This window comes from Schistocerca serialis, chromosome 5, assembly GCF_023864345.2.
Source record: "Schistocerca serialis cubense isolate TAMUIC-IGC-003099 chromosome 5, iqSchSeri2.2, whole genome shotgun sequence".
Taxonomy (NCBI): Eukaryota; Metazoa; Arthropoda; class Insecta; order Orthoptera; family Acrididae; genus Schistocerca; species Schistocerca serialis.
In genome coordinates, this window is record NC_064642.1 from 829,228,177 (window position 1) to 829,252,471 (window position 24,295).

The following is a 24,295-nucleotide window of genomic DNA, read 5'->3' on the forward strand; positions in this document are numbered from 1 at the left end:
GCGTGAGACGTGTGAATAAGGCCTGCCGTCCAAATTACCGGAAGTGGTCGCGTTGCACATCACACGTCAGATGCTGGGCAGCTCTGACACTGACGAATGCCGTCTGGCGGTACCGGTCGCTCACACTGGAATACGTTGGGCGTCGTACGGGGACTCGCTTGGAGAGACGAGAAGCTGCCAGGCGCTCCCCGCGGACAGCGCTCGTGCTGCCCTGGGGGCGCCGCCCCGATCCCCCTGTGGATGCGGGTGCCTGTCTTCCTGCAAAGGATGCCATCTGCTGACTCGAGGCGTGTCGTGTGCTGCAGAGGCGAGTGAACCACGGGAGTCCGTGCTCTCGGACGCTGGTGACGCTGGGCTGTTGAGAGCAGCGACGACGCTGAACAGTCTTCGTGCAGCAGCCGCCTGTCGCTGCCGAATTGCAGGGCGTTTCAACTTCTTACACGAAGCGTGACACACGACCTTCTTACAAAGAAGCAACAGTCAAACGGGGTATCTGAATGTGAGGCCTTTAAGCAATGGCGGCCGGAGTGGCCGAGCGGTTGTAGCCGCTTCAGTCTGGAGCCGCGTGACCGTTACGGACCCAGGTTCGAATCCTGCCTCGAGCATGGATGTGTGTGATGTCCTTAGGTTAGTTAGGTTTAAGTAGTTCTAAGTTCTAGGGGACTGATGACCACAGATGTTAAGTCCCATAGTGCTCAGAGCCATTTGAACCATTTGAGCCTTTAAGCAATAATAATGATAATGTCGTGTGACGAGGGCCTCCCGTCGGGTAGACCGCTCGCCTGGTGCAACTGTTTCGATTTGACGCTACTTCGGCGACTTGCGCGTCGATAGGGATGAAATGATGATGATTAGGACAACACAACACCCAGTCCCTGGGCGGAGAAAATCTCCGACCCAGCTTGGAATCGAACCCCGGCCCTTAGGATTGACAGTCTATCGCGCTGACCACTCAGCTACCGGGGACGGAGCTTTAAGGAACATTCTGTTATATATAGAATGTAGACAGCCGTTACCCTATCTAGTTTGTGCACTTGCGCTGGAATGCTCACCATTTGTATATCCGCACATGTGTTACATTTTAAGAGAACTTGTCTGCCGCATGCCGCCGACACTGTGCTGCAATTTTAATGCGTAGTAGTATGCTTACATAAATTCTGTGCGTGTAGAGCAAGGAACCGCAGTTCTTAAGAGAGTAGAATCGCGTTTGGCAGGGGGCAGGTTAAGATCATTGACTCACTGCCATCCCGCCTTACGCCATTTCAGCCATAAGCCAGCCCGTGACAAGACGGTACCTCCGACAGAATGTGAGTTTAAATTTTTGTTGCGCTGATATCCAACTAAATCAGGGTTCCACCTCCAATCTGCACTCTCACGGATGGTGCTGATAACTCTCCTTGTGGTTCTTCATCCACGCCCCTCGTGAACACTTTAATTTACCTTCTTCCCATCCTCGCAGAACCATTAAATGCTTTCAAGATAAGGAGCGGAAACAAGAAGCAGAAGTATCTCAAGTCATATTTGCATAAAATTTCTGTGCTACTAATGAGAATTACTCGAGTTAGGCAAAAATTACAGTAATAGCAAAAACATATTACCAAGCGTAATACGTTGTACGAAACCCGTTAGCATTCGAAACAGCTTCCAGTAGTCTCCCTATACCGGTAGGGGCGGGAACGAAGCTCTAAAATGCACAGCCAAAATTACTTTACACATATTATCAAAAAATAATTTATTACACGAAGATTAGGTTTCAGCATTAAATCTCAAAGCTTACTTTTCCTGCACAGCTAAACGTCACTTTGCTTGTTCAAATGTTCAAATATGTGTGAAATCTTATGGGACTTGACTGCTAAGGTCATCAGTCCCTAAGCTTACACACTACTTAACCTGAATTATCCTAAGGTCAAACACACACACCCATGCCCGAGGGAGGACTCGAACCTCTGCCGGGACCAGCCGCACATTCCATGACTGCAGCGACTCACACCGCTCGGCTAATCCCGCGCTTCTTTACTTCATATTGCTACAAAAACAGCAGCTTAGCAGTTTGATGGCAACGCACATGAAATCATGCTCAAGTTACAAGTTTTACACACCGATTGTAACTCAGCAAAGAAGGTCTTAAATCTAACATTAGTTTTCTAGAGTTTGGCTAACAACTGTACAAACTAAAGCCTGAGCTAGAAAATGTACCTGCGCTTTCCCGAATTTTGACGTAAATCAATTCCAGAACAATAAGAGGTAAGGTATCTCATTAGGATCAAGTAAACAGTAGTGAGAGCTTAGAATTAAATAGCAACACAAGTAAAAATTACCACTGCCGAGCTTACAACACGACAAATTAAGATTCTGACTCTGATTAGTTTAGTAAATTAAAACCCAGATTACTTAAATGAAGAGACTGGCTCTAAGTAATAGCACACGGATACAAGCTCCACTGTCAAATGGCTGCTTCCTGGCGTTTTAAAAGAACATCAGTCATCAAGAATCCCTCTGCAGTGCGTTAAGAAGGAACAAAATGTGGATGGAAATAGCTAAAACATAGATTTGTTACCACAAGGAACCAACATAACTGAAACGTAATCGATGTCACTTACACACTTGTTACGTGCTATTGCTGTTGATTAGAATGTTAACGAAACACGACCAACTTGAGTTCACAGCTCTGTTCAAACTTTGATATAACAAACATAATTCAGCTTTCAGATGTAACCAGGATCCGGGAACAGCAGAAAATTCTCACCTCTTTCTAGAGGACGTGGTATGAGAAAACGACCTCCAAATAGCTTAGCTCTCTAGACCAGCTAGAATTAAAACAGTGGTGACAGGATACCGGAGTAATAATATCTGACAAGACTCCCACAATAGTCTGTCACATTGTCACCAGTTCATTGTCAGGTCTAGAAGAGTGCACTGCAGAGTTACAAAATAGCAGACAGTGTCCTTACGTGCTCTTCACGACACTAACAGAGCCCACCCAGACACACAGGTACTTCCGGCGACAGCAGGCGGGGCCGGGCCGGGCCGCTACACAGGCGACACTCGACACCTGAGACTGGCCCACCGCCGCCCACGGCAACGCACACCAGCTCGTACAGCCTCGCGCTCGCCGCACAAGGAACCCTGGCACGGGAGAATTTCGACAGAACAATCCAAGTATCCCAGAAGTTAGAAAGCACAGTAAAACCAGCACTAAAGAATTTGACAAAAGCAAACCGGACGGTTCGCTCACAATGGATAAATATAGCTTCTGCATTGTTTTCAAAGGAAATAGTGGCAAGCTCAGATAGCGATGATGGAGGCTGGTCAGCGATCACGCGTCCTCATCTCCAAAGAAGACCACAGAGGCTGGATGTTATGCGATGTTGCGACGCAGGTGGGCAAGGCAGGTGCAACAATTCGATCCTGTGCTCGAAAAGAAGCCCTGCACGATGCGTGGTGTGTAAACAGGGATCTGTTGTCCCGGAACACGGCATCACTGTTGGGGAGCAAACATTGCCCCACGGCACGGACATAATCAGTCAAAATAGTCAAATGTTCCTTGGCAATAATGAGACCTTGCGAAGTAACCGTGGGGCCTATGGAACACCACCATATGAGTGCCCATATCATCATCGAAACTCCGCCATGTTTCACTCTTGGGACGTTAACTAACCAAGAAGTTGGAAACAGAATGAAACAAGAACGATTCCACGAAATAAGTTTCTTCCATTGCTCCATAGCCCCCTTTTTATCGCTTCGGCATCACGTTTTCGTGTGGCGAGCATTTGCGTCACTGATGAGTGGTTTTGGAATTCCAGCTGCACGTGCAATTCCCTGCTTATGGAACTCCTTCCGTGTTGTTTCGCTGCTGACAGCGTTCACCAGAACTGCTCTCAGTTCCGCAATGACGGTCGCAACTCTCGTCCTCCTATATTTCGACACAGTACTCCTCAATGACCGTCTCTCGCGATCACTCGACACACAATTTCGCCTGCGTTGCGACTTAGTGGCTTATGTTTTCTCGCTTTCCTTATATGCGGTTCGATACGATGCTTCTTGAGACACCAAACAGTTTGTCTATCTCGGTTGCGAAAGCACGCAACATAAGAGGACCAACAAATTTCCTGGTTTCAAGCAAGTAATTGGTATTGTAATTGTAAACTGTCGAAGCTGCGTTGGTAAAGTACCGGAACTTCAAGCGCTGATAGAAAGCACCGAAGCTGAAATCGTTATAGGTACAGAAAGCTGGCTGAAGCCAGAGATAAATTCTACCGAAATTTTTATAAAGGTACAGACGGTTTTTAGAAAGGATAGATTGCATGCAACCGGTGGTCGAGTGTTCGTCGCTGTTAGTAGTAGTTTATCCTATAGTGAAGTAGAAGTGGATAGTTCCTGTGAATTATTATGGGTGGAGGTTACACTCAACAACCGAGCTAGGTTAATAATTGGCTCCTTTTACCGACCTCCCGACTCAGCAGCATTAGTGGCAGAACAACTGAGAGAAAATTTGGAATACATTTCACATAAATTTTCTCAGCATGTTATAGTCTTAGGTGGAGATTTCAATTTACCAGATATAGACTGGGACACTCAGATGTTTAGGACGGGTGGTAGGGACAGAGCATCGAGTGACATTATACTGAGTGCACTATCCGAAAATTACCTCGAGCAATTAAACAGAGAAACGACTCGTGGAGATAACATCTTGGACCTACTGATAACAAACAGACCCGAACTTTTCGACTCTGTATGTGCAGAACAGGGAATCAGTGATCATAAGGCCGTTGCAGCATCCCTGAATATCGAAGTTAATAGGAATATAAAAAAGGGAGGAAGGTTTATCTGTTTAGCAAGAGTAATAGAAGGCAGATTTCAGACTACCTAACAGATCAAAACGAAAATTTCTGTTCCGACACTGACAATGTTGAGTGTTCGTGGAAAAAGTTCAAGGCAATCGTAAAATGCGTTTTAGACAGGTACGTGCCGAGTAAAACTGTGAGGGTCGGGAAAAACCCACCGTGGTACAACAACAAAGTTAGGAAACTACTGCGAAAGCAAAGAGAGCTTCACTCTAAGTTTAAACGCAGCCAAAAGCTCTCAGACAAACAGAAGCTAAACGATGTCAAAGTTAGCGTAAGGAGGGCTATGCGTGAAGCGTTCAGTGAATTCGAAAGTAAAATTCTATGTACCGTCTTGACAGAAAATCCTAGGAAGTTCTGGTCTTACGTTAAATCAGTAAGTGGCTCGAAACAGCATATCCAGACACTCCTGGATGATGATGGCATTGAAACAGAGGATGACACGCGTAAAGCTGAAATACTAAACACCTTTTTCCAAAGCTGTTTCACAAAGGAAGACCGCACTGCAGTTCCTTCTCTAAATCCTCGCACAAACGAAAAAATGGCTGACATCGAAATAAGTGTCCAAGGAATAGAAAAGCAACTGGAATCACTCAACAGAGGAAAGTCCACTGGACCTGACGGAATACCAATTCGATTCTACACAGAGTACGCGAAGGAACTTGGCCCCCTTCTAACAGCCGTGTACCGCAAGTCTCTAGAGGAACGGAAGGTTCCAAATGATTGGAAAAGAGCACAGGTAGTCCCAGTCTTCAAGAAGGGTCGTCGAGCAGATGTGAAAAACTATAGACCTAGATCTCTGACGTCGATCTGTTGTAGAATTTTAGAACATGTTTTTTGCTCGAGTATCATGTCGTTTTTGGAAACCCAGAATCTACTATGTAGGAATCAACATGGATTCCGGAAACAGCGATCGTGTAAGACCCAACTCGCTTTATTTGTTCATGAGACCCAGAAAATATTAAATACAGGCTCCCAGGTAGATGCTATTTTTCTTGACTTCCGGAAGGCGTTCGATACAGTTCCGCACTGTCGCCTGATAAACAAAGTAAGAGCCTACGGAATATCAGACCAGCTGTGTGGCTGGACTGAAGAGTTTTTAGCAAACAGAACACAGCATGTTGTTATCAATGGAGAGACGTCTACAGACGTTAAAGTAACCTCTGGCGTGCCACAGGGGAGTGTTATGGGACCATTGCTTTTCACAATATATATAAATGACTTAGTAGATAGTGTCAGAAGTTCCATGCGGCTTTTCGCGGATGATGCTGTAGTATACAGAGAAGTTGCAGCATTAGAAAATTTTAGCGAAATGCAGGAAGATCTGCAGCGGATAGGCACTTGGTGCAGGGAGTGGCAACTGACCCTTAACATAGACAAATGTAATGTATTGCGAATACATATAAAAAAAGGATCCTTTATTGTATGATTATATGATAGCGGAACAAACACTGGTAGCAGTTACTTCTGTAAAATATCTGGGAGTATGCGTGCGGAACGATTTGAAGTGGAATGATCATATAAAATTAATTGTTGGTAAGGCGGGTACCAGGTTGAGATTCATTGGGAGAGTCCTTAGAAAATGTAGTCCAACACTCGTTCGACCTATACTTGAGTATTGCTCATCAGTGTGGGATCCGTACCAGATCGGGTTGACGGAGGAGATAGAGAAGATCCAAAGAAGAGCGGCGCGTTTCGTCACAGGGTTATTTGGTAACCGCGATAGCATTACGGAGATGTTTAGCAAACTCAAGTGGCAGACTCTGGAAGAGAGGCGTTCTGCATCGCGGTGTAGCTTGCTCGCCAGGTTTCGAGAGGGTGCGTTTCTGGATGAGGTATCGAATATATTTCTTCCCCCTACTTATACCTCCAGAGGAGATCACGAATGTAAAATTAGAGAGATTAGAGCGCGCACGGAGGCTTTCAGACAGTCGTTCTTCCCGCGAACCACACGCGACTGGAACAGGAAAGGGAGGTAATGACAGTGACATGTAAAGTGCCTTCCGCCACACACCGTTGGGTGGCTTGCGGAGTATAAATGTAGATGTAGATGTAGTATTCACTTAGTTCCGACATAATGCACTCGAGCTGCACGAAACGCCCTTCTGGCCACAACTAGCACCTGCAGCTTATGGAGGACGCTGCACAGTTGCCACTGGTACTCAGATACAATAGCGCATGTTTGGCGAGCATCTACATATTTTTGCCCATCCCCTGCGTATTCAAACGCGAAATGGGTCTCTGGAGGTACTGAACAGTAGTTTTTACATCTTATACGACATGCTAGGGCCCAATCTCGTTCGAGTGTCGTGGATAGGTGTCTACATATCTACGGATTGGACACTACGAAATGGCACAAGTCTACCCACTCTAACACGTGGACACACTGTTTAATATATCCGCTGTCCGCGGATAGGAAAATCTCAGTGTGAGTTATAGCGTTTTTATGTAAACTAAAGTCTTTCTTCAAAATTTACAAAACAATATTGGTGAGGTAGCACTGATCCTCCAAGCCTACCAATAACTAAATCAGAGATTCTTCCAAACATAAACTGCCTGTAGTAACCACACAACTTCACCAAACCAAGCCCCGGGTGTCTCGTGAAGAGCGGCGCGGAGTCCACGTTGGCGTCACCTGAGTCCGAGGACGAGTAGAGGGCCTGCGAGGATGGCTCCGGTGCGCTGGCGGCGGTGGACGATGACGCGGCGCCTACGATGACACCAGTGGGGTCGCTCGGCGTGAACCGCCTCTTCAGGTTTTTTTTTTCTTTATTGATTTTCAATTCAATTCCCCCCGAAGGGGGCGGGCTGGCAGCAGCTTACTACGCTGCTCTACAGCCTACAGACTTTTTTTTAAAAAAAGGAAGAAGAAAGAAACAAGAAAAAACAGGCGATAAAATGGTGATTTAAAGTGGAAAATAGCGTAAAAATGCGGAAAGTTAAAACAGAAAGCAAAAGGGGACGGCAATGTTGATAAAATACACAGGAATCATACAAGTAACATAGTAGACACACAATTAAAAAACATGGCGACAGTCTGGTTTCTGTTCGCAAGTGATAAAAAGCACACCCAGCGACAGTATGATGGCTGTTCGCTACAGTTCCCAAAAGACACAACACGGAGCACGCACTGGAAAAACACACTGTAAAACACTGCACGAAAAAGGCGGCACAAAGATGGCACTCCCGATCCAAGGCAGATGGGGGAGGGGGGGACCTGGAGTAGGGGGAAAAACATGGAGGGAGGAGAGGAAAAAACGAAAAGGGGGGGGAACCAAGGAGGGAGAGGACTAATAAAGGGGGAGAAGGGCAGACGCGAGACGGAATGAGAGGAGGCAGAGGAGGGAAATGTAAAAGGACTCAGGGGAGAGAAGGGGGCAAAGAGAGGGGAGGTGTGGAAGAAAGAAGATGGAAGGGGGGGAGAGGGAGCCCGGGAAAAGGACAGAGGAAAAGAGGGGGAGTGAGGATCAGAGTAGATATGAGGGATAAATGGAGGGAGAGAGGGCATCATCCGGGAGGGGGAGTTGATGGAAGCCACCTTGGGAAAGGAGATGTAGGGTATAGAGATGGAGGGTAGGGGGGACACAACGGTGAAGACGTGGCAGGGGGCGGGGATCAGAGAGGAGAGGAGCAACCAGGGGGTGAGGGGGTTCAAGACGGCGAGAGGTGTAGAGGATGCGGATATGTTCGAGGAATGGGAGCAGATGGGGGAAAGGAATGAGATCATAGAGGATCTGCGTGGGGAACGGGAGGCGAATACGGAAGGCGAGGCGGAGTGCATGACGCTCAAGGATCTGGAGGGACTTATAGAATTTGGGGGGGGGGGCAGATATCCAGGCAGGACTGGCATAACATAGGATGGGACGGATTAAGGATCTGTAGGTGTGGAGGATGGTAGAGGGGTGCAACCCCCATGTCCGGCCAGAGAGGAGTTTGAGGAGTCGGAGGTGGTTGTGGGCTTTGGATTGGATGGAGCGGAGATGAGGGATCCAGGTGAGGTGACGGTCAATGGTGAGGCCAAGGTAGGTGAGGGTGGGGGTAAGGCGGACAGGACGGGCGCAGACAGTAAGGGAGAAATCCAGGAGCCGGATGGAGCGAGTGGTACGACCTACGATGACGGCCTGGGCCTTGGAAGGATTGAGTTTCAGGAGCCATTGGTTACACCATGCAGCAAAAAGGTCAAGGTGATTCTGGAGAAGGCGTTGGGACCGGTGGAGGGTAGGTGCGAGGGCGAGGAATGCGGTGTCATCAGCATATTGCAATAGGTGTACTGGAGGGGGTGGGGGTTGGGGCATATCTGCCGTGTACAGGAGGCAGAGGAGAGGGGAGAGGACAGAGCCCTGGGGCACACCTGCAGAGGGGTAGAAGGTGTGGGAATTGGCATTATGGATGGTAACATAGGAGGGGCGGTAGGAGAGGAAGGAGGCCATCAGACGGATGTAGTTGATAGGAAGGGCGTAGGTTTGGAGTTTAAACAGGAGACCGGGATGCCAGACATGGTCGTAGGCCTTTTCGAGGTCAAGGGAGACAAAAATGGCGGAGCGATGGGAGTTAAGCTGGAGGGAGAGGAGATGAGTCAGGCGGAGGAGTTGGTCATCAGCAGACAAGGAAGGTCGAAAGCCCTCTTCAGGCTCCTGGGCAAGCCTAAATACTGCTCGGCGCATGGATATGGCTGGCTCTATTTGCAGTCACGCGTCGAGCGGAAGGAAAGAGGTCCGCGGCTGTAGCGACCTCTTGCGGCGCCGTGAACGCCTCGTGGTGGGCTCTGGGAAGCGTCTGTGTTTCCGGTACGACTGGCCAGGCTGACCCCTACTCGGATCGGGGCCCGTTGTACCGGTCTGCTTCGCGGGAAGCGAGAGTTGGAGGCGTTTAGTCTGGACACAGTACTGTTTGTAGTGTTAGTGGTGCTCCGTATCGTTACAGCATAAGTAGTCCGCCCTGGTAGCTGAGTGGTCAGCGTGACAGACTGTCAATCCTAAGGGCCCGGGTTCGATTCCCGGCTGGGTCGGAAGTTTTCTCCGCTCAGGGACTGGGTGTTGTGTTGTCCTAATCATCATCATTTCATCTCCATCGACGCGCAGGTCGTCGAAGTGGCGTCAAATCGAAAGACCTGCACCAGGCGAACGGTCTACCCGACAGGAGGCCCTAGCCACACGACATTTCCATTTCCACAGCATAAGTAATTTAATTGTCACACTTTGACAATACGGAAGCTGCTTTGTGTACGGGCCTCATTTATTTGACACTTCTCGCTAGAATTTTAGAGATGACTTTTTAGTTCGTTCTTTCGCTCTTACGTGAACCTTTCTTTAGGAGTTTGATGGCACTCGTGAGGTGGAGTGTGTTCTGTCGCAGGCGGACTGGCAGTTCGAAACGGAGCCGGACCCCCGCGCGTGCCGCGCCTACCGCGGCGGCCGGTGCGCGTGGCCGCGCGGCAAGGCGCTGGGCGGCTCCAGCGTGCTCAACTGGATGATCCACGTGCGCGGGCCCGTCCAGGACTACGACGTGTGGGCGGCGCTCGGCAACGACGGCTGGTCCTACCGCGACGTGCTGCCCTTCTTCATGAAGTCGCAGGACTTGGAGGCGGACGAGCTGAGGCGCCGCCCGCACGCGGCCGCCGTCCACGGCACGGGCGGCGGTCTGCGCGTCAGCAAGTTCGGCCCCGACGACCCGTTCATGCGGACGCTCAGCGACGCCGCCAGGGAGGCAGGCCAGAAAGTCGTCGACGACTTCAACTCGGACGGCTACCTCGGCTTCACCAACAACTTCGGTACGGTGAGGAACGGGACCAGGTGGAACGTGGCTAAGGCGTTCCTCGTACCGGCGAAGAGCCGAGAGAATCTCCACGTCGTGAAGCACGCACACGTCACCAAAGTCCTCGTCGATCCCGCGACGAAGAAGGCGTACGGAGTCCAGTACCTCAAAGACGGGAACGTGCGCGAGGTGAAGGTCGCGAAGGAAGTGGTAGTGTCTGCGGGAGCCGTCAACACCCCACAAGTTCTCATGCTGTCCGGTATCGGGCCGAAGGCACACTTGGAGGAACTGGGAATACCGGTGGTGAAGGACCTCAGAGTCGGATACAACCTTCAAGATCACACCATTTACACCGGACTCGCGTACCTCACGGAGAATTCTGAGCGAGATTTGGAGCGTAAGAAGAATCAAGTGCTGCAGGGCGCTTTCGAGTACTTGACGAACAGGACGGGTATCCTGTCCAACACCGCCCTGACCAGCTACCAGGGTTTCGTGAGGACGGACAGTGCCCCGGACGACGACGAAACCTACTCGGACATCCAGTACCACTATGCGAGGTTCGAGCCGACCTTCAAGGAGTGGATGGAGGCGTTCCTGGAGGCGGGCAGCTACGCCGACGAGTACCGCACGGCGCTGCGGCTGCTGGCCGAGAAACACGACGTGGTGCTGGTGCTGCCCACGCTGCTGGGGCCCACCAGCCGCGGCCGCGTCTCGCTGCGCAGCCGCGACCCCGCCGACCCGGTCGTCATCGAGGCGGGCTACTACAGCGACCCCAGGGACTTGGACAACATGCTGGCCGGCATCCGGCTGGCGCACCGCCTCGGCACCACGGAGGCGATGCGCCGCGCCGGCGTGCTCGTCAGGGACGTGCCGGTGGCGGCGTGCGCCGGGCTGCCGCCGCTCACCGACCAGTACTGGCGCTGCGCCATCCCCCACCTCACCACCACGCTGTACCACCCGGCCGGCACCGCCAAGATGGGGCCCGCCGCCGACCCCGACGCCGTCGTGGACCCGCGGCTGCGCGTGCACGGCGTGCGAGGCCTGCGCGTCGCCGACGCCTCCGTCATGCCGCTCGTCGTCAGGGGCAACACCAACGTGCCGTCCGTCATGATCGGCGAGAAGTGCGCCCACATGGTGGCCGAGGACTGGAGCCACCACTGACGGCCGCTGTCGCCCTAGTCTCGCGAATTTTTAACTGCACGCAGTGTCCACATTCTGACGTACCACTCCTCTAGCTACCCCCCCCCCCCCCCCCCCCACACACACACACACGTTCGAAAGCCTTCAGCACCACCCACCGACACAGCTAGCTGCAAACGACTGGGTCAGTAGTCGAATGTAAAATGCTAAACCTGTAGGACGAAAGTCGTATTATAAGAACACAGCGTCAGGCACCTCCAACTGTTCGTATCTAAAACACACACTGTCATTTCATAGTGACATCGACGCTAGAAAATCAACAGAAGCAAAACAAAATTTATAGGCAACACTGAATTTAAGTTGGGCTTCTTAACCTCAACAAAGAGTTGTCCTCTCACCAAAATACAGCGGCAACACATAATATGCTGACAATACAATACAAAGGAAAATGTTACTTGAAAGGAAACGCGAACAGGAATTATCCGGGAAATACGTTTTGTTTTATCTCACGTAAGGATCACAAAGATGTCATCCAAATGGGTTTGCTGTTGAACAATTTACTACTACAGTTCTCTTGTCTAAAATGAGACCTGCCGAAATATTCAGTTACCAACTTCATATTATTACACTGCGAATAAAGCTTATGTTTCTCTTATTAACATTCTTTGAATCTCAGAGCCTCTTCTTGCAGTTAGTTCCCTCCTTTCCAGCGACAGAATTTCTCTTTCTCTCTAGAAAACCTACTGCAAACCCCCTTCAACTTCCGCTGTGAGAACTGCTCCTCTGAGGCGTCCACAGCCACAGTGAGAGCTTAGTCCCCCCCACCCGCCACCACTCACTTATCGTACTCAGTACTCCACCCCACCCACCGCACTCAGTAGCTCAACACCCACTGTGCCATCGCTTGGTACACTTTCCAATTTCTCGGCCTCCTAAACAACAACGACAAAGAGGTCTTATGCCCACATACTCCCGTCCTACTTCGCTGTCGAGTAAGATTAGTTTCTCGCTTTCGTCGTAGTCCAGAAGCCACAGAGACTGCTTACAAAGAAACAGCAGCGTTCTGCAGCTCACGACCCAGAGGCTTTTGGTGCACACCAACACCCCCGATAACCCCAGGGCCACTGTGGTGTCATAGCTATTCCCAATACACAATTTGTTTCTACGATCACAAAAATTCTCGTCGTACTATTGGTTTCATCCCATACCGATGATCTCCAGATGTGTTTAAAATATACCCTATTTTACCAGAGCCCTTAAAGCTTTCACACTCAACTTTACTCGTCAGTTAACTTTAGTGACGCCAGAGTTCCCAATGGCACAGCAATCGACCGAGCGCGCGCAGATAAGCGAGGTTTCTGCCTTCCTCACACCGCTGAACAATGGACTCCCAGGCCACACTCTCCCACTGCGGACCACCGCATCGCTCAGGGAGACGTTACACTCCTTGCAGCCGAGATGTGGCCGGCGTCAGTTACAAAAGTGTGCTCAGCGTTTCCCCACCGGCCTTTAACTATATCAAGCTATTTGCTGCCATCGAGCTATTTACTACCATCACAGCAAGTAGTATCTCCACCTGAAAAATTTAATTAAATCTCCTTAATGCTATCGCTATCCGTTGTTCTAAGAATTTCTCACATTACTGATTATTATTACACAAACACACTAACGCCGCCGTATGTTCTTAAGATCACGAAGAGACATTGGCTTTCTCCTTACACCGGACGTGAGTGCTGGTTCTCACAGAACGATGTTGGTGTAGGTACCAGCAGGTTCACGATCCCAGCAATCTTGCTCTGATGTCTTCAAGTGTGTCTAAGCCTGTTTGGAGTCGTATTATTTTGAAAGTCGTCAGACTTGTTTTCCTGCACGGATTCACAGACGTACTTAAGACATCTGGAGCTACTTCTCCGGCAGCTACCTTCCGCAGGTGTGTAGAGAGATAAGACAATTACAAAAATATTAATACCAAACTGTTTGGCAAACATATATAACAATGATTTTCTACATGAATTTAAATTTTACTGGTGTCTCTGCAAGCTTTAATGTGTACTAAGTTTACATTTTTTCAAAATAAAACTGTCAAAATATAGGTTTTATATGATTTTATTCGCAAAAAATTCACTGAGAAATAATAATTGCTGCTGCATAACCCGTTGTAAGCACTGAAGCATTCTACAAGAGATGCAAGAATCTAACTGTGAGCTCTTAGCGTAGAGTAAGGAATAACACTGCGTTGTATAGATGTAGGATGGGATGTTTCGGGCAGGGTTTTTCATGGGCAGTATATCAAGAGTGGAGAAAGTAATCCATCTTATTAATGGGAACTTTCTGTGAAAATAGTGCAGTCTGACTGTGTTCTTTGTTGAGCACACACTTGTTATCAGCGGATCGAAAGCATCATAGCTTTCCTCACAGAGCAGCGACAGATGGACACGGAGCAGCTATTTTTGACAACTTTACCAAAAAAAATTACATTATCCATATGAATTATAAAAATGGATACACATATGTATATACGTACCTATCTTCCACCTCTTCTCCTAAACCACTCGGCCAATTTCAACCAAGCGTAGCGCACGAATCATTTACTCTGTAGAAAGAACCGCTGTGAGGGTAAGAACCACCCAACCATCAGAGGGCTTAAGGAGGGTGCGAAGTAGCAGTGCAGCCCACGACGCGAGAATACCCGCATTTTAGGCGTCCATATTTGAGAATGAGGACTTGCAACAAACTTTACACGTGATTTCGAACTGTTACGAAACTTCTCGCTGAGGATGCTCACAAAATGACGAAAGGAAGAAAGGTCATGGCATTCTCCATTTTTGCTGTTCGTGCTGTAAAACTGCCACATGAAGCACGCGGTTTAAATTTACTACTCCTCCACTACTAATTTTACAGTCAGTATACGCATGTATCACTGAATGTATCAAGAAACTTCCATCATTGTACAACACTTAGGTCGGAAGGTATGTCGTTACAAACGCTAAGATACACGAGAAACTACTCAGTCATCCAAAACGTTTACAATCATAACTTCGTTGCTGTTAATTCCATCAGCGACACTTTCCAATATCCACATCTGCCGCTGAATGTACATACATAAACATATGATTGTAGGGCTTACAGTTCAGGAGCTATGACTTCAAATATTAAGATGAGTGAAAAATTGTCCCATTATCCACGACTTTTTAATTTATTACTCTTTTGCTACGAATTATATTAGGAACACATTTTGCTGGTGGTATCCACAAATGGCACTGAATGTACCTACAAAGATATATCCTTGTCCGAGACACATTTCAGCAGATAAGACGTCATAAACTGTCGCATCACGTTCTAATTATTACTTCTTTACCAGTAACTCTATTCACAACGCAATTTGCAGGGAATAGGGACATGTACGACTGAATTTCCTTGCAAAATTGTATCATTGTGCAGCAGATAGTTCAGCAGATACAGCGTCATAAACATTGAGATGGGGGAAAATGAAACTGTTGGGCAAAATTTGCTAGACATACAGGTGAAATACGTTACAAAAACGCGTGAAATTTATTAAATATGTGTGAAATATATTCGGCATGTGCACACGTGGATGAAGTCATGGGAAAAATATCATCCTAGACCCCTGAACGATTTCAAATTTGGAACACATATTAGTTACAATCTGTAAAGAAATACTGTAGGTGTAAGAACCACTAGCCTACTACTGGAGTGAGGGTGATAACGTGGAGAGAGAAGGGAGGACGAGGAGATGGACGGCAGCAATGGGAAGTAGGAGGTAGGCTCAGATATGTGGAGGAGGAGGAGTAGAACGACAGGTGTAGGGGTGGGGGAAGAGAGAAGGGAGAGGAGCAGGAAAGAGGACGAGGTGCACAGAGCCAGGGGGAGGAAGAGATAAGCAGAGAGATGATGGAGCAGGAAACGAACAGAAAGAGAGGTAGGAGGAAATGGACAGAGAAAGGGGGAGGCGGAAGTGGAATTAGGGGGAGGACAGAGTGGGGAGGAGCAGATTGACAGGGAGAGGGGGGAGGAAGAGATGGACAGAGTGTGAGGTGTGTGTGTTCAAATGTGTGTGAATTCGTAAGGGACCAAACTGCTGACGTCATCGGTCCCTAGACTTTCACAGTACTTAAACTAACTTATGCTAAGAACAACACATGCCCGAGGGAGGACTCGAAGCTACGGAGGGAGGGCCCGCGCAATCCGTGGCATGGCGCCTCAAACCACACGGCCATTCCGGACGGACTGTGGAGGTGGACAGAGAGGTGGGGCGGTGGAGATCGACGGAGAGAGGGCGAAGGAGGAGATGGACTAACAGAAGATTGGGTACTCAGCTGCTATACATTTGCCGTCTAGGGTTTATGCCGAATCGTGCTAATACAAAGGAAAAAGTACAATGTAATTCTGGAATACAGTTGTACATAAACTAGTGTTGTTACATAAACTGCAGCGTAATTACAGGAATAAAATGCTAAATCTGTATCTACATCAGCATATGTTTTAGACAAGCCATCTTAAGGTGTGTAGCCGAGGGTAATTCTAGTACTAGCATGTTATAATTTTTTCACTAATCGTGCGTGGGAAAAATGATTCCGGGCTAGGCTTGTAACACCACCCGCCGATGCAGAGTCCTTAAACTCCAGGCAGCCGAGCCGGTCATAAACTGTTCATCATACAGTTTTCAGACCGTAGCAGTGGCTCTACAGAAATTTGCGAGCTGCCTAGCCATCTGTTGAGCTGTACCTCAGACTCGACTGGAGAAAGGAGTCACATCGTTCCTAGTCGTAGGCAGGGGTCAACACGCTGCACTGAACCGTCAAATGAATGAATTGGCCCAGATACTAAACTGCTGGTGAGAGTTGAATTCGTGTGAGAGACCCAACAGTCTACAGGGATGGTTGTTAAGCACGCTGTGTGGAGAGTGTAGTCTCACTGCAACGTTCGTCCAATGGAAACGATGGAGCCCACATGCGACCGGCATTACTCTCTTCTGCTCGAAGTAACGAGAGGCAAACTTCCCTCTCACTCTACGCAGCAAGTGCGGAGAGTCAGAACCGTCTTGCTGCAGACGTTACCGAACCAGGGAGGGGCTCTGGCCGTCTCAAGTTTCACGGCTTATGAACATCTGCACACCGGTGTGCTCCCGACATAAAAAATTATGTCTAGTAGCAACTGTTGGGAGAGGAAGCTGCCAAGGATTGCCTGCTGCGACTTGGAGAACTGACGATTTGTTATGTCTACAGACGTTTCACATCCTGCCTTGGCTTCAACCGTCGAAAGACAGTCGTTTTTGTACTACTGTGTAACACCCCACCTGTCACGTAGCTGGTTTTGGCGTGTGTTCACCCCAACTAATTGACTAACAGATCAACAGAGAGTGCATAACTGCCGCAATATCGGATAACGCAAAAAAGTAATATGGCCCTGTGACTGAACTGCGGTGGCAGTGTTGACATTAATTTATTCATAATTGATCACTTTTAATTAAAAGGGGTGCACAATGATGTTATATTCAGCTATTGAACACCAGATGCAAATGTCGAACATAAAATTAATTAAGAAAGTGACTTGGGATTTCAAGTACTTGATTAAAAACAGATGCTGTCGATTAGCACAGATTTATTTTAACTCCCGACCTTCAATCATCACATTACAAGACTCTCCTATCAGGCAGTGGTAATAAATTGCGTTTGTGTGAAGTAAAGCGCGATAACTCAAAAGTAATTCCTATCGACTGATCCAGGCGTAATTCGAAGTGCGAGAAGAATTCTACAATACACGGTCCATGAAACCCTCGTGGAAACTTTAAAGACGTGATCCAAAAAATTAATCAGTGGCCGGAGCAGGTGCAATGTCACCGAATACAGCGTGGCGGAGCGGCGTCGTTGTGTGGACGTCGGCCGACCTCGTGGTGCTGCAAGGCTGTGCTCGTCTATTCACTCCTAGCTATCTTGCTCAGTACATAGCTGAACCAAAACTTTCTATCTCCAAGCTCAATCGTTCCATTTGCTAAGTCCTAAACTGCAGAGATGCTCACTCTTTCTCAGGCAAGCTAAATAAAGAACGCCACGTCCGCACTCTAGGCCAGCTGGGAACGGAAGACCACTACGGAGACTTCTCACAGTCCGCTCTTCGCCTCGGTTTCCCCTCCAGCAAAATCACTTACGCCAATTGCAGCGCAAGTCGCATTAATTACGCGTCGCTTCCCAGCGCCGACCAATGCCTGCTCTGGGAAGTGAACAAATTCCCACAAAATTTCCCTTCCTCTCAACTTCTGCTATTTAGCTCCTCCCAGGCCACCCATCAAGGTTAGCGTCTGCACAAACACCAATTTTTCCGGAATTCTGACTCACAGGAGAGTACTTCAAATTCCTTGGTCCTACGTTCCCATCAGAGGCCGGCGTATTTCTTTTAGTAGCTCTTCACCTGATTTACTTCACACTCTGCGGACCGTGAATTCAGTGTGAAGTTGCTATAGTCACGAACACGCATATTTTGACCTCTGTTGACCGATCCACCGTAGCTTTGTGCGGCTTTCTCGCATGTTTCGCTGAAAATGGGATGACGGCCATTTATCAACAGGTGAACAAGTTCTCCATCTGCTTCCCGGTACACCAGCATGGGGTCAAGCAGCGACTCACTGTCACTCATCTTAAGGCAGCTGGAGGCCGCGCCCCATTGTCGCTTTCTGAGAGCTTGAGCCGCCCTAAGCTGCCTATTGTCGCTTCCCTTCACCGCTCTCCCCCCCCCCCCCCCCCCCGGCCGGCCACGGTCACTCTGTATACTTCCCTGGGATAAACTAGCCTCCAGTAAATCGACGTGTTTCCACAAAGTTTTTCATGTCGTGTGAATTACTTTAAAACCATCACCCGACATTAATTATTCCAATACGTCCATACATACTATACCCTCTACAAGATGCACTGTGCCTTGTCACTCATTTTTGTTCAGACCTACTGTTCGCAAACGTGAGTTAGGTGATCTTTAATGACTTCATGTAAGGGGCATAGTTCTTGCCATCTTACAACTGCACTTCCTCGAGGAAGAAAATCAGCCATTTAAAAATTTGTCTCAATGTGAGTGTCGCCGCCATATTGAGCATATCCTAAATCCTCTCAAGGTACTCGAAACTGAATTCAGAAATACTGTCCACCAGTAAGTCAGGAATACGTTACAGTCTCTTCTACCTCTGGACTTTTACATAGGAGTAAAACTCCATTTAATGTCTTGGGACACAAGAAATAAAATTAGTAAAAAATTAGTTCGTCAATGAGTCATTCATTAGGAATGGATGCGGCATCTGCAATGAAATGTATTAATTGTTGATTATATAGGGTTTCTTTCTTCATGACATAAACAGCAGCTAAGTAGTAAAATATGAGATGCACGCCACTTTTTGAAAATAAATACATGTAAAGTAATTTTGAATTGGCTCTTACAGTGATGAGTTTGGCTAGACTGGCAATAGTAGGTAGTTTACAGATGTGAAGCGAGCCCTACGCAGCTGCCGCAAGTCAAAACCTGGTGAGCAGAATTCAGCAAGGAGCTGTTAGACGCCTTACGGTCCCACTGTGTCGGTAAGACCCCCCCCCCCCCCCCACGTGGCATTAGGCATTACTTCAGCACTGCGGCAGGGCGACGGCGGCTGGACGCGGTGCTGTGCGGCACGGGGCAGGTGCAGAAGTCCACAGGGTTCGGAGCGCCTTCGGAATTCCGCTGCTGCCGGCAGCTGCGCCCATAGCGTGATACCAGCCGCGTGGCAGCACTGGTCCAGTCAAACGGTGCACAAAAAGGGCTCCGAGTGCAAAGTTCTGCTGTGAGTGTTTCCAGTGGTTCATTCAATGTTTGCTAGGGTGCTGAACACGAATCTGAAGTTGTCCTACAAAATGTTTCCCGCAAATATGATAAATCGTCAAAAAACTACTAAAAACAAACTATTATCCAATAAAATTGTACAATAAAGAGGAGAATATTACCCACCATTCATGTCGGCAACATTTTTTGGACGTCGTCTGGTTTCCACACAAAAGACTGTTTAAATATTGGGGAAATCATTTTTGGAAAGTGGCAAAATACATAAATAAATAAATTGCCCTTTTCTCTTCAAATAAATTATTTCACCTGCTTTTCCTTACCTTGCAAAACGTTTACCCGGCAAACCACAGAAGAACCCATCTTCACGTCCTTCGTGACCTCGAATTCCTCCTTTATTAAATCACAGGGGGCGGTCTTCGCGCCTAACGGTCCTCGGTTCCCTCGTTCCTCTACGTTCACTGCCGTTTTTCTCTCTGTGCAAAGACGTGATGTTACTTTCGTTCGCCGGCCGGGGTGGCCGAGCGGTTCTAGGTGCTACAGTCTGGAACCGCGCAACCGCTACGGACGCAGGTTCGAATCCTGGCTCGGGCATGGATGTGTTTGATGTCCTTAGGTTAGTTAGGTTTAAGTAGTCCTAAGTTCCAGGAGACTGATGACCTCAGAAATTAAGTCCCAGAGTGCTCAGAACCATTTGAAGCCATTTGCTTTACTTCCTCAGTGTTTTCGTTAGAGATACACAGCAACAATGTGGTCGCAATGTCCTGTGACAAGTGATTTATTTGGGAAGAAGATTTGAGTGATTGGAGTGAGTTTGTAGTGAAAGTGGCGAAGGATGAAGGAAAAGAAACGTTCTGTTTTTATTCTAAACTGTAAATGAAATGCTAAGTTTTACGTTTTCTCCTTATATTATGTTACAGGTTGCTTGTGACTCCACCCGTTTTTAATATTTTAAATCAGATGGAACGCGTCCTGATTTCTCTTACCTTACCTTCGCGGTCGTTACGCGAAGTGTACATTGGTGGCAGTAGAATCGTATTGCACTCAGCTTAAAATCAGTGTTCTCTAAATTTTGTCAATAGTGTTTCGTGAAAAGAATATCGTCTTCAGGGATCTTCACTTGAGTTGACGAAGTATCTCGTAATACTTGCGTGCTGGTTGAACCTACCGGTAACAGATCTATCACGACGCCTGTGAACTGCTTCGACGTCTTTCTTTAATCCGGAATGTTGGGGATCCTAAGCAGTCGAGGAGTTGTCCGACCACACAGACCAGGTGGGTCAAGTCTTCCAAACCGCATGTCTCGCGCAGGCCACGCCACACGGTAACAGGTACGTTATTGTCCCAGAAGTGCTGTACCAATTCTTCTATCATGTGTTTGTGGCTCGTTTCTGAATATTTCTGCTTCTGTTTGCTTGCCGGACCTCCGGTCCTAGTATCTTGTTCGCCGTTCTGTGAGTCGCTGCCAGCTCTTGACATGACGTAAGGTCTAAGGCTTCAGATCGCGTATGTGCTATATTGGTCTGTTATTCTTCAATTACTTTTAAAAGAGGTTAAAACGTTTTTCTCTACACAGCCACCGAACAGCTCATAAGCTTCTCACTAAGCACTGGCTTCTCATGACGTATTATAGCCCCCACAACGAGCTCCCCTTTCCTTTTCTCTCACAGCATTGTTCTGTTTCGCAATCATTGCCTAAGAACCTTACCTCAATAATTCTGTCACGCTATCTCCAATTTCCTTAGGCCTCCCTAGTCGCTTCTTCTGCCACACTCAGAGTTCCGTGTTTACTGAAACTAATTCTCAATATTATTGATAGGACTGTGATTTAGCTAAGGAGATGACAAGTCAGTAGGTATTCGTGCATCTGAAAAAGATCGACTGGCGAAACATGCAACTGCCACCGTCATACGTAAGCAAAAGATCTTGCCGACGAAACGAGAAAATTCTGGTCCAATATAAAATCACTAAGCATTTCGAAGGCTTCTATCCTATCACTCGTCAACCGGTCTGGTATCGAAATAAAAGACAGCAAAGTGAAACCTGAAGTTTAAAATTTAGCATTTAAGGAATCTTTGACACAAGAGGACCGTACAAACATACCTGTCGGGTCGTTTGACCATCTGAGTGTCACATGTATGGAGGGCATAGAAACAGTCGTTCTTGGCATAGAAGAGCAATAGGAACTCCGTTTTACAAAAAGTATTCTAGGGCATTTGCCCTTTAGTTTTCATTTGTCGCGAATCTCCCGACCAGCGTAGAGTCCCATGCGAATTGGTAAGCCACAGATGACTCCTATACATAGGATAGGGAGTGAAAGCACGGAACCGCAAAATTACATACCAACATCGGTATACTGGAGAATTCCTGAACATATTCTGAGTTCGAATACAGTAAATTTCATTCAGACACAGAAGCTTCTGTCCCACAGAACGAATCTGGAAAGTATCGCTCGTGCCAGATTCAGTCAGCTCCTCTCAGCGCGATGTCCACTGTGCCATGGACGGAGAGCAACAGGCAGATCCCAAATTCCTGGATTTCTGAGAATCGTGTATGACGGTGCCCCACTGCACACTCTTAATGAAGGTGTGAGCACACCGATTACGTTCCCAGGCATATGAGTGGCTCGAAGGATTATTAGGCAATAGAACCCAGTATGTCGTGTTCGACGCCGAGCGTTCAATCAGAATTTCACCAGGGGTACCCCAGGGAAGTGTGACAGAGCCGTTTTTGTTCTCTATATACATAAATGATGTGACGGACACGGTGATGATGATGCTGTGGTGCAGAGAAAGGGGAAAGGTGTCGTCGGTGAGTGACTGTACGATGATACAGCATGACTTAGACAGAATTTCCAGTTGGTGTGATAAATGCATCGGAGCACTTAAAAGCCGATATCGAAAGGACTACTGTAATGCTCCATCCGTCGCTGGAGGAAATTTGGCTCGAAGAGAAATCGCGAAAGGAGTGGGAAAATGGGTTGGTGCTCAAGCTATGTACACTGCTGCCTGTGCCCAGGAACGTCCTCACCAGATTTATTTTAAACGGAATTTAAGGTTCACTTGAAAATCGACTGCACAAAGAATAGGCCGGTTTTCGCAGACATATTGATAAGTAATAAAGAATTCCAGTCAGCCATGTTGACTTTGAAACGGCCTTCGATTCTGTGAAACATCAAGTGCTGTGGCAGATGCTGCAGAAGTTTGGTTTATCACAGAAGATTCTAAACATCATCGAAGATCTGTATGACGGCTACAAGTGTTGCGTGATCTACAAGGGAAATGTCAGCTAACTGAGGTAACAGCTGTAGTCCAGCAGCGTTGTATTTTAACACGAACTCTCTTCTTTCTTGTCCTCAACTCAGTTACGAGAAGAGTCACAGCAGGCAGGAGACGAGGAATCCAGTGAGGGATCTATGAACGTCCCAAGGACTCGGATTTCGAAGAAGCCAAATGCTGCCTCCTTACAGCAGTACCAAATATGAAGAAACAGAAACACCACATCCAAAACTAAAATTCGTATTTTTGAAACAAGTATGAAGGCTGTACTTCTGGACACCAATGAAAGTTGGAAAGTAGACAAGATAACACCACAGTTACAGAGCTTCTTAAATAGATGTCTCCGGCACATAACGAATATCTGGTGATCATAAAAAATATTTTATGAGGATCTCTGGGGGGAAACGAAGCAGATACCTGTAGAACACCAGATACGTGAGAGAAACTGGAGATGGATGGGGTACGCATTGAGAAAGCCAGACGGAGCATTCGAGAAGAAGGCATCGGAATGGAAGACCCAAGGAACAAGTAAAAGAGCTCGAACGAGAGGTACATCGAACAGGACAGTGGAAGGAGAAGCAAGGAGAGAGATCAGGACCTCTGCAGAACTTTGGGAAGTGACCCAAAATAGAGATGGACGACGAGTTCTCGTGGAGTCCCTATGCACCCATATGGGGCAAAGGAAGTAAGACAGGCCAAGTAAATAATGAATGGCAGATTGCTCTAAATATAGAAAAATACAGCTAAACGGGAATAAGTGGGAAAACCAAACCGACATTGCTCTAACTCAGTATTAGCAGTGTGCTGCTTGATACAGTCATGTCGATTAAATACGTAAGCGTGACGCTGCAAAGCGAGCACGTGGCGACGGCGACGGCAGTGGCGAAGGAGAATGGTCGGTCGGTCGGCTTCAGTTTACTGGGGAATTGTAGGAAAGTGTAGCTGATGCACAAAGAAGGACGTATACAGAGCATAGTGCGACTACTCTTGACAAGTCCTAGAATGCTTAGGATCCCCACCATTTCGGATTAAAGGAAGACGTCGAAGCAGTTCACAGGCGTTCTGATAGATCTGTAACCAGAAGGTTCAATCAGCACGCAAGAATTACGGAGAGGCTTCGTCAACTCAAGTGAAGATCCCTGGAGTGAAGACGATATTCTTTTCATGAAACACTATTGACAAAATTTAGAGAACACTGATTTTAAGCTGAGTGCAATACGATTCTACTGCCTCCAATGCACACTTCGCGTAAAGACCGCGAAGGTAGGGTAACAGAAATCATGGTTCGTACGGGGGGAATACACACAGTCGCTTTCGCCTCGCTCTGTTTCCGAGTGAAATGGCGAAGGGCATAACTAGCAGTGGCACAAGGTACCCTCCACCGCGTGCCATACTGTGGCTTGAGGATTATAGATGCAGATACAGAAGTAATGTAACACTTCTGATTTTACTGTTCTTTACAGA

At 47.7% G+C, this 24,295-nt stretch overlaps 1 protein-coding gene across 1 annotated transcript in view; it reads left to right on the forward strand.

The window, feature by feature from the left end:
* LOC126481463 (glucose dehydrogenase [FAD, quinone]-like) overlaps positions 1 to 13,814 on the forward strand; it is a 44,615-nt gene extending 30,801 nt beyond the window's left edge. The window contains exon 3 of the mRNA XM_050105239.1: positions 10,200 to 13,814. Coding sequence (XP_049961196.1) covers positions 10,200 to 11,759 — 1,560 coding nt within the window. The 3' untranslated portion in view covers positions 11,760 to 13,814. The remainder of the gene's footprint in view (positions 1 to 10,199) is intronic.
* The last annotated feature ends 10,481 nt before the right edge of the window (positions 13,815 to 24,295 follow it).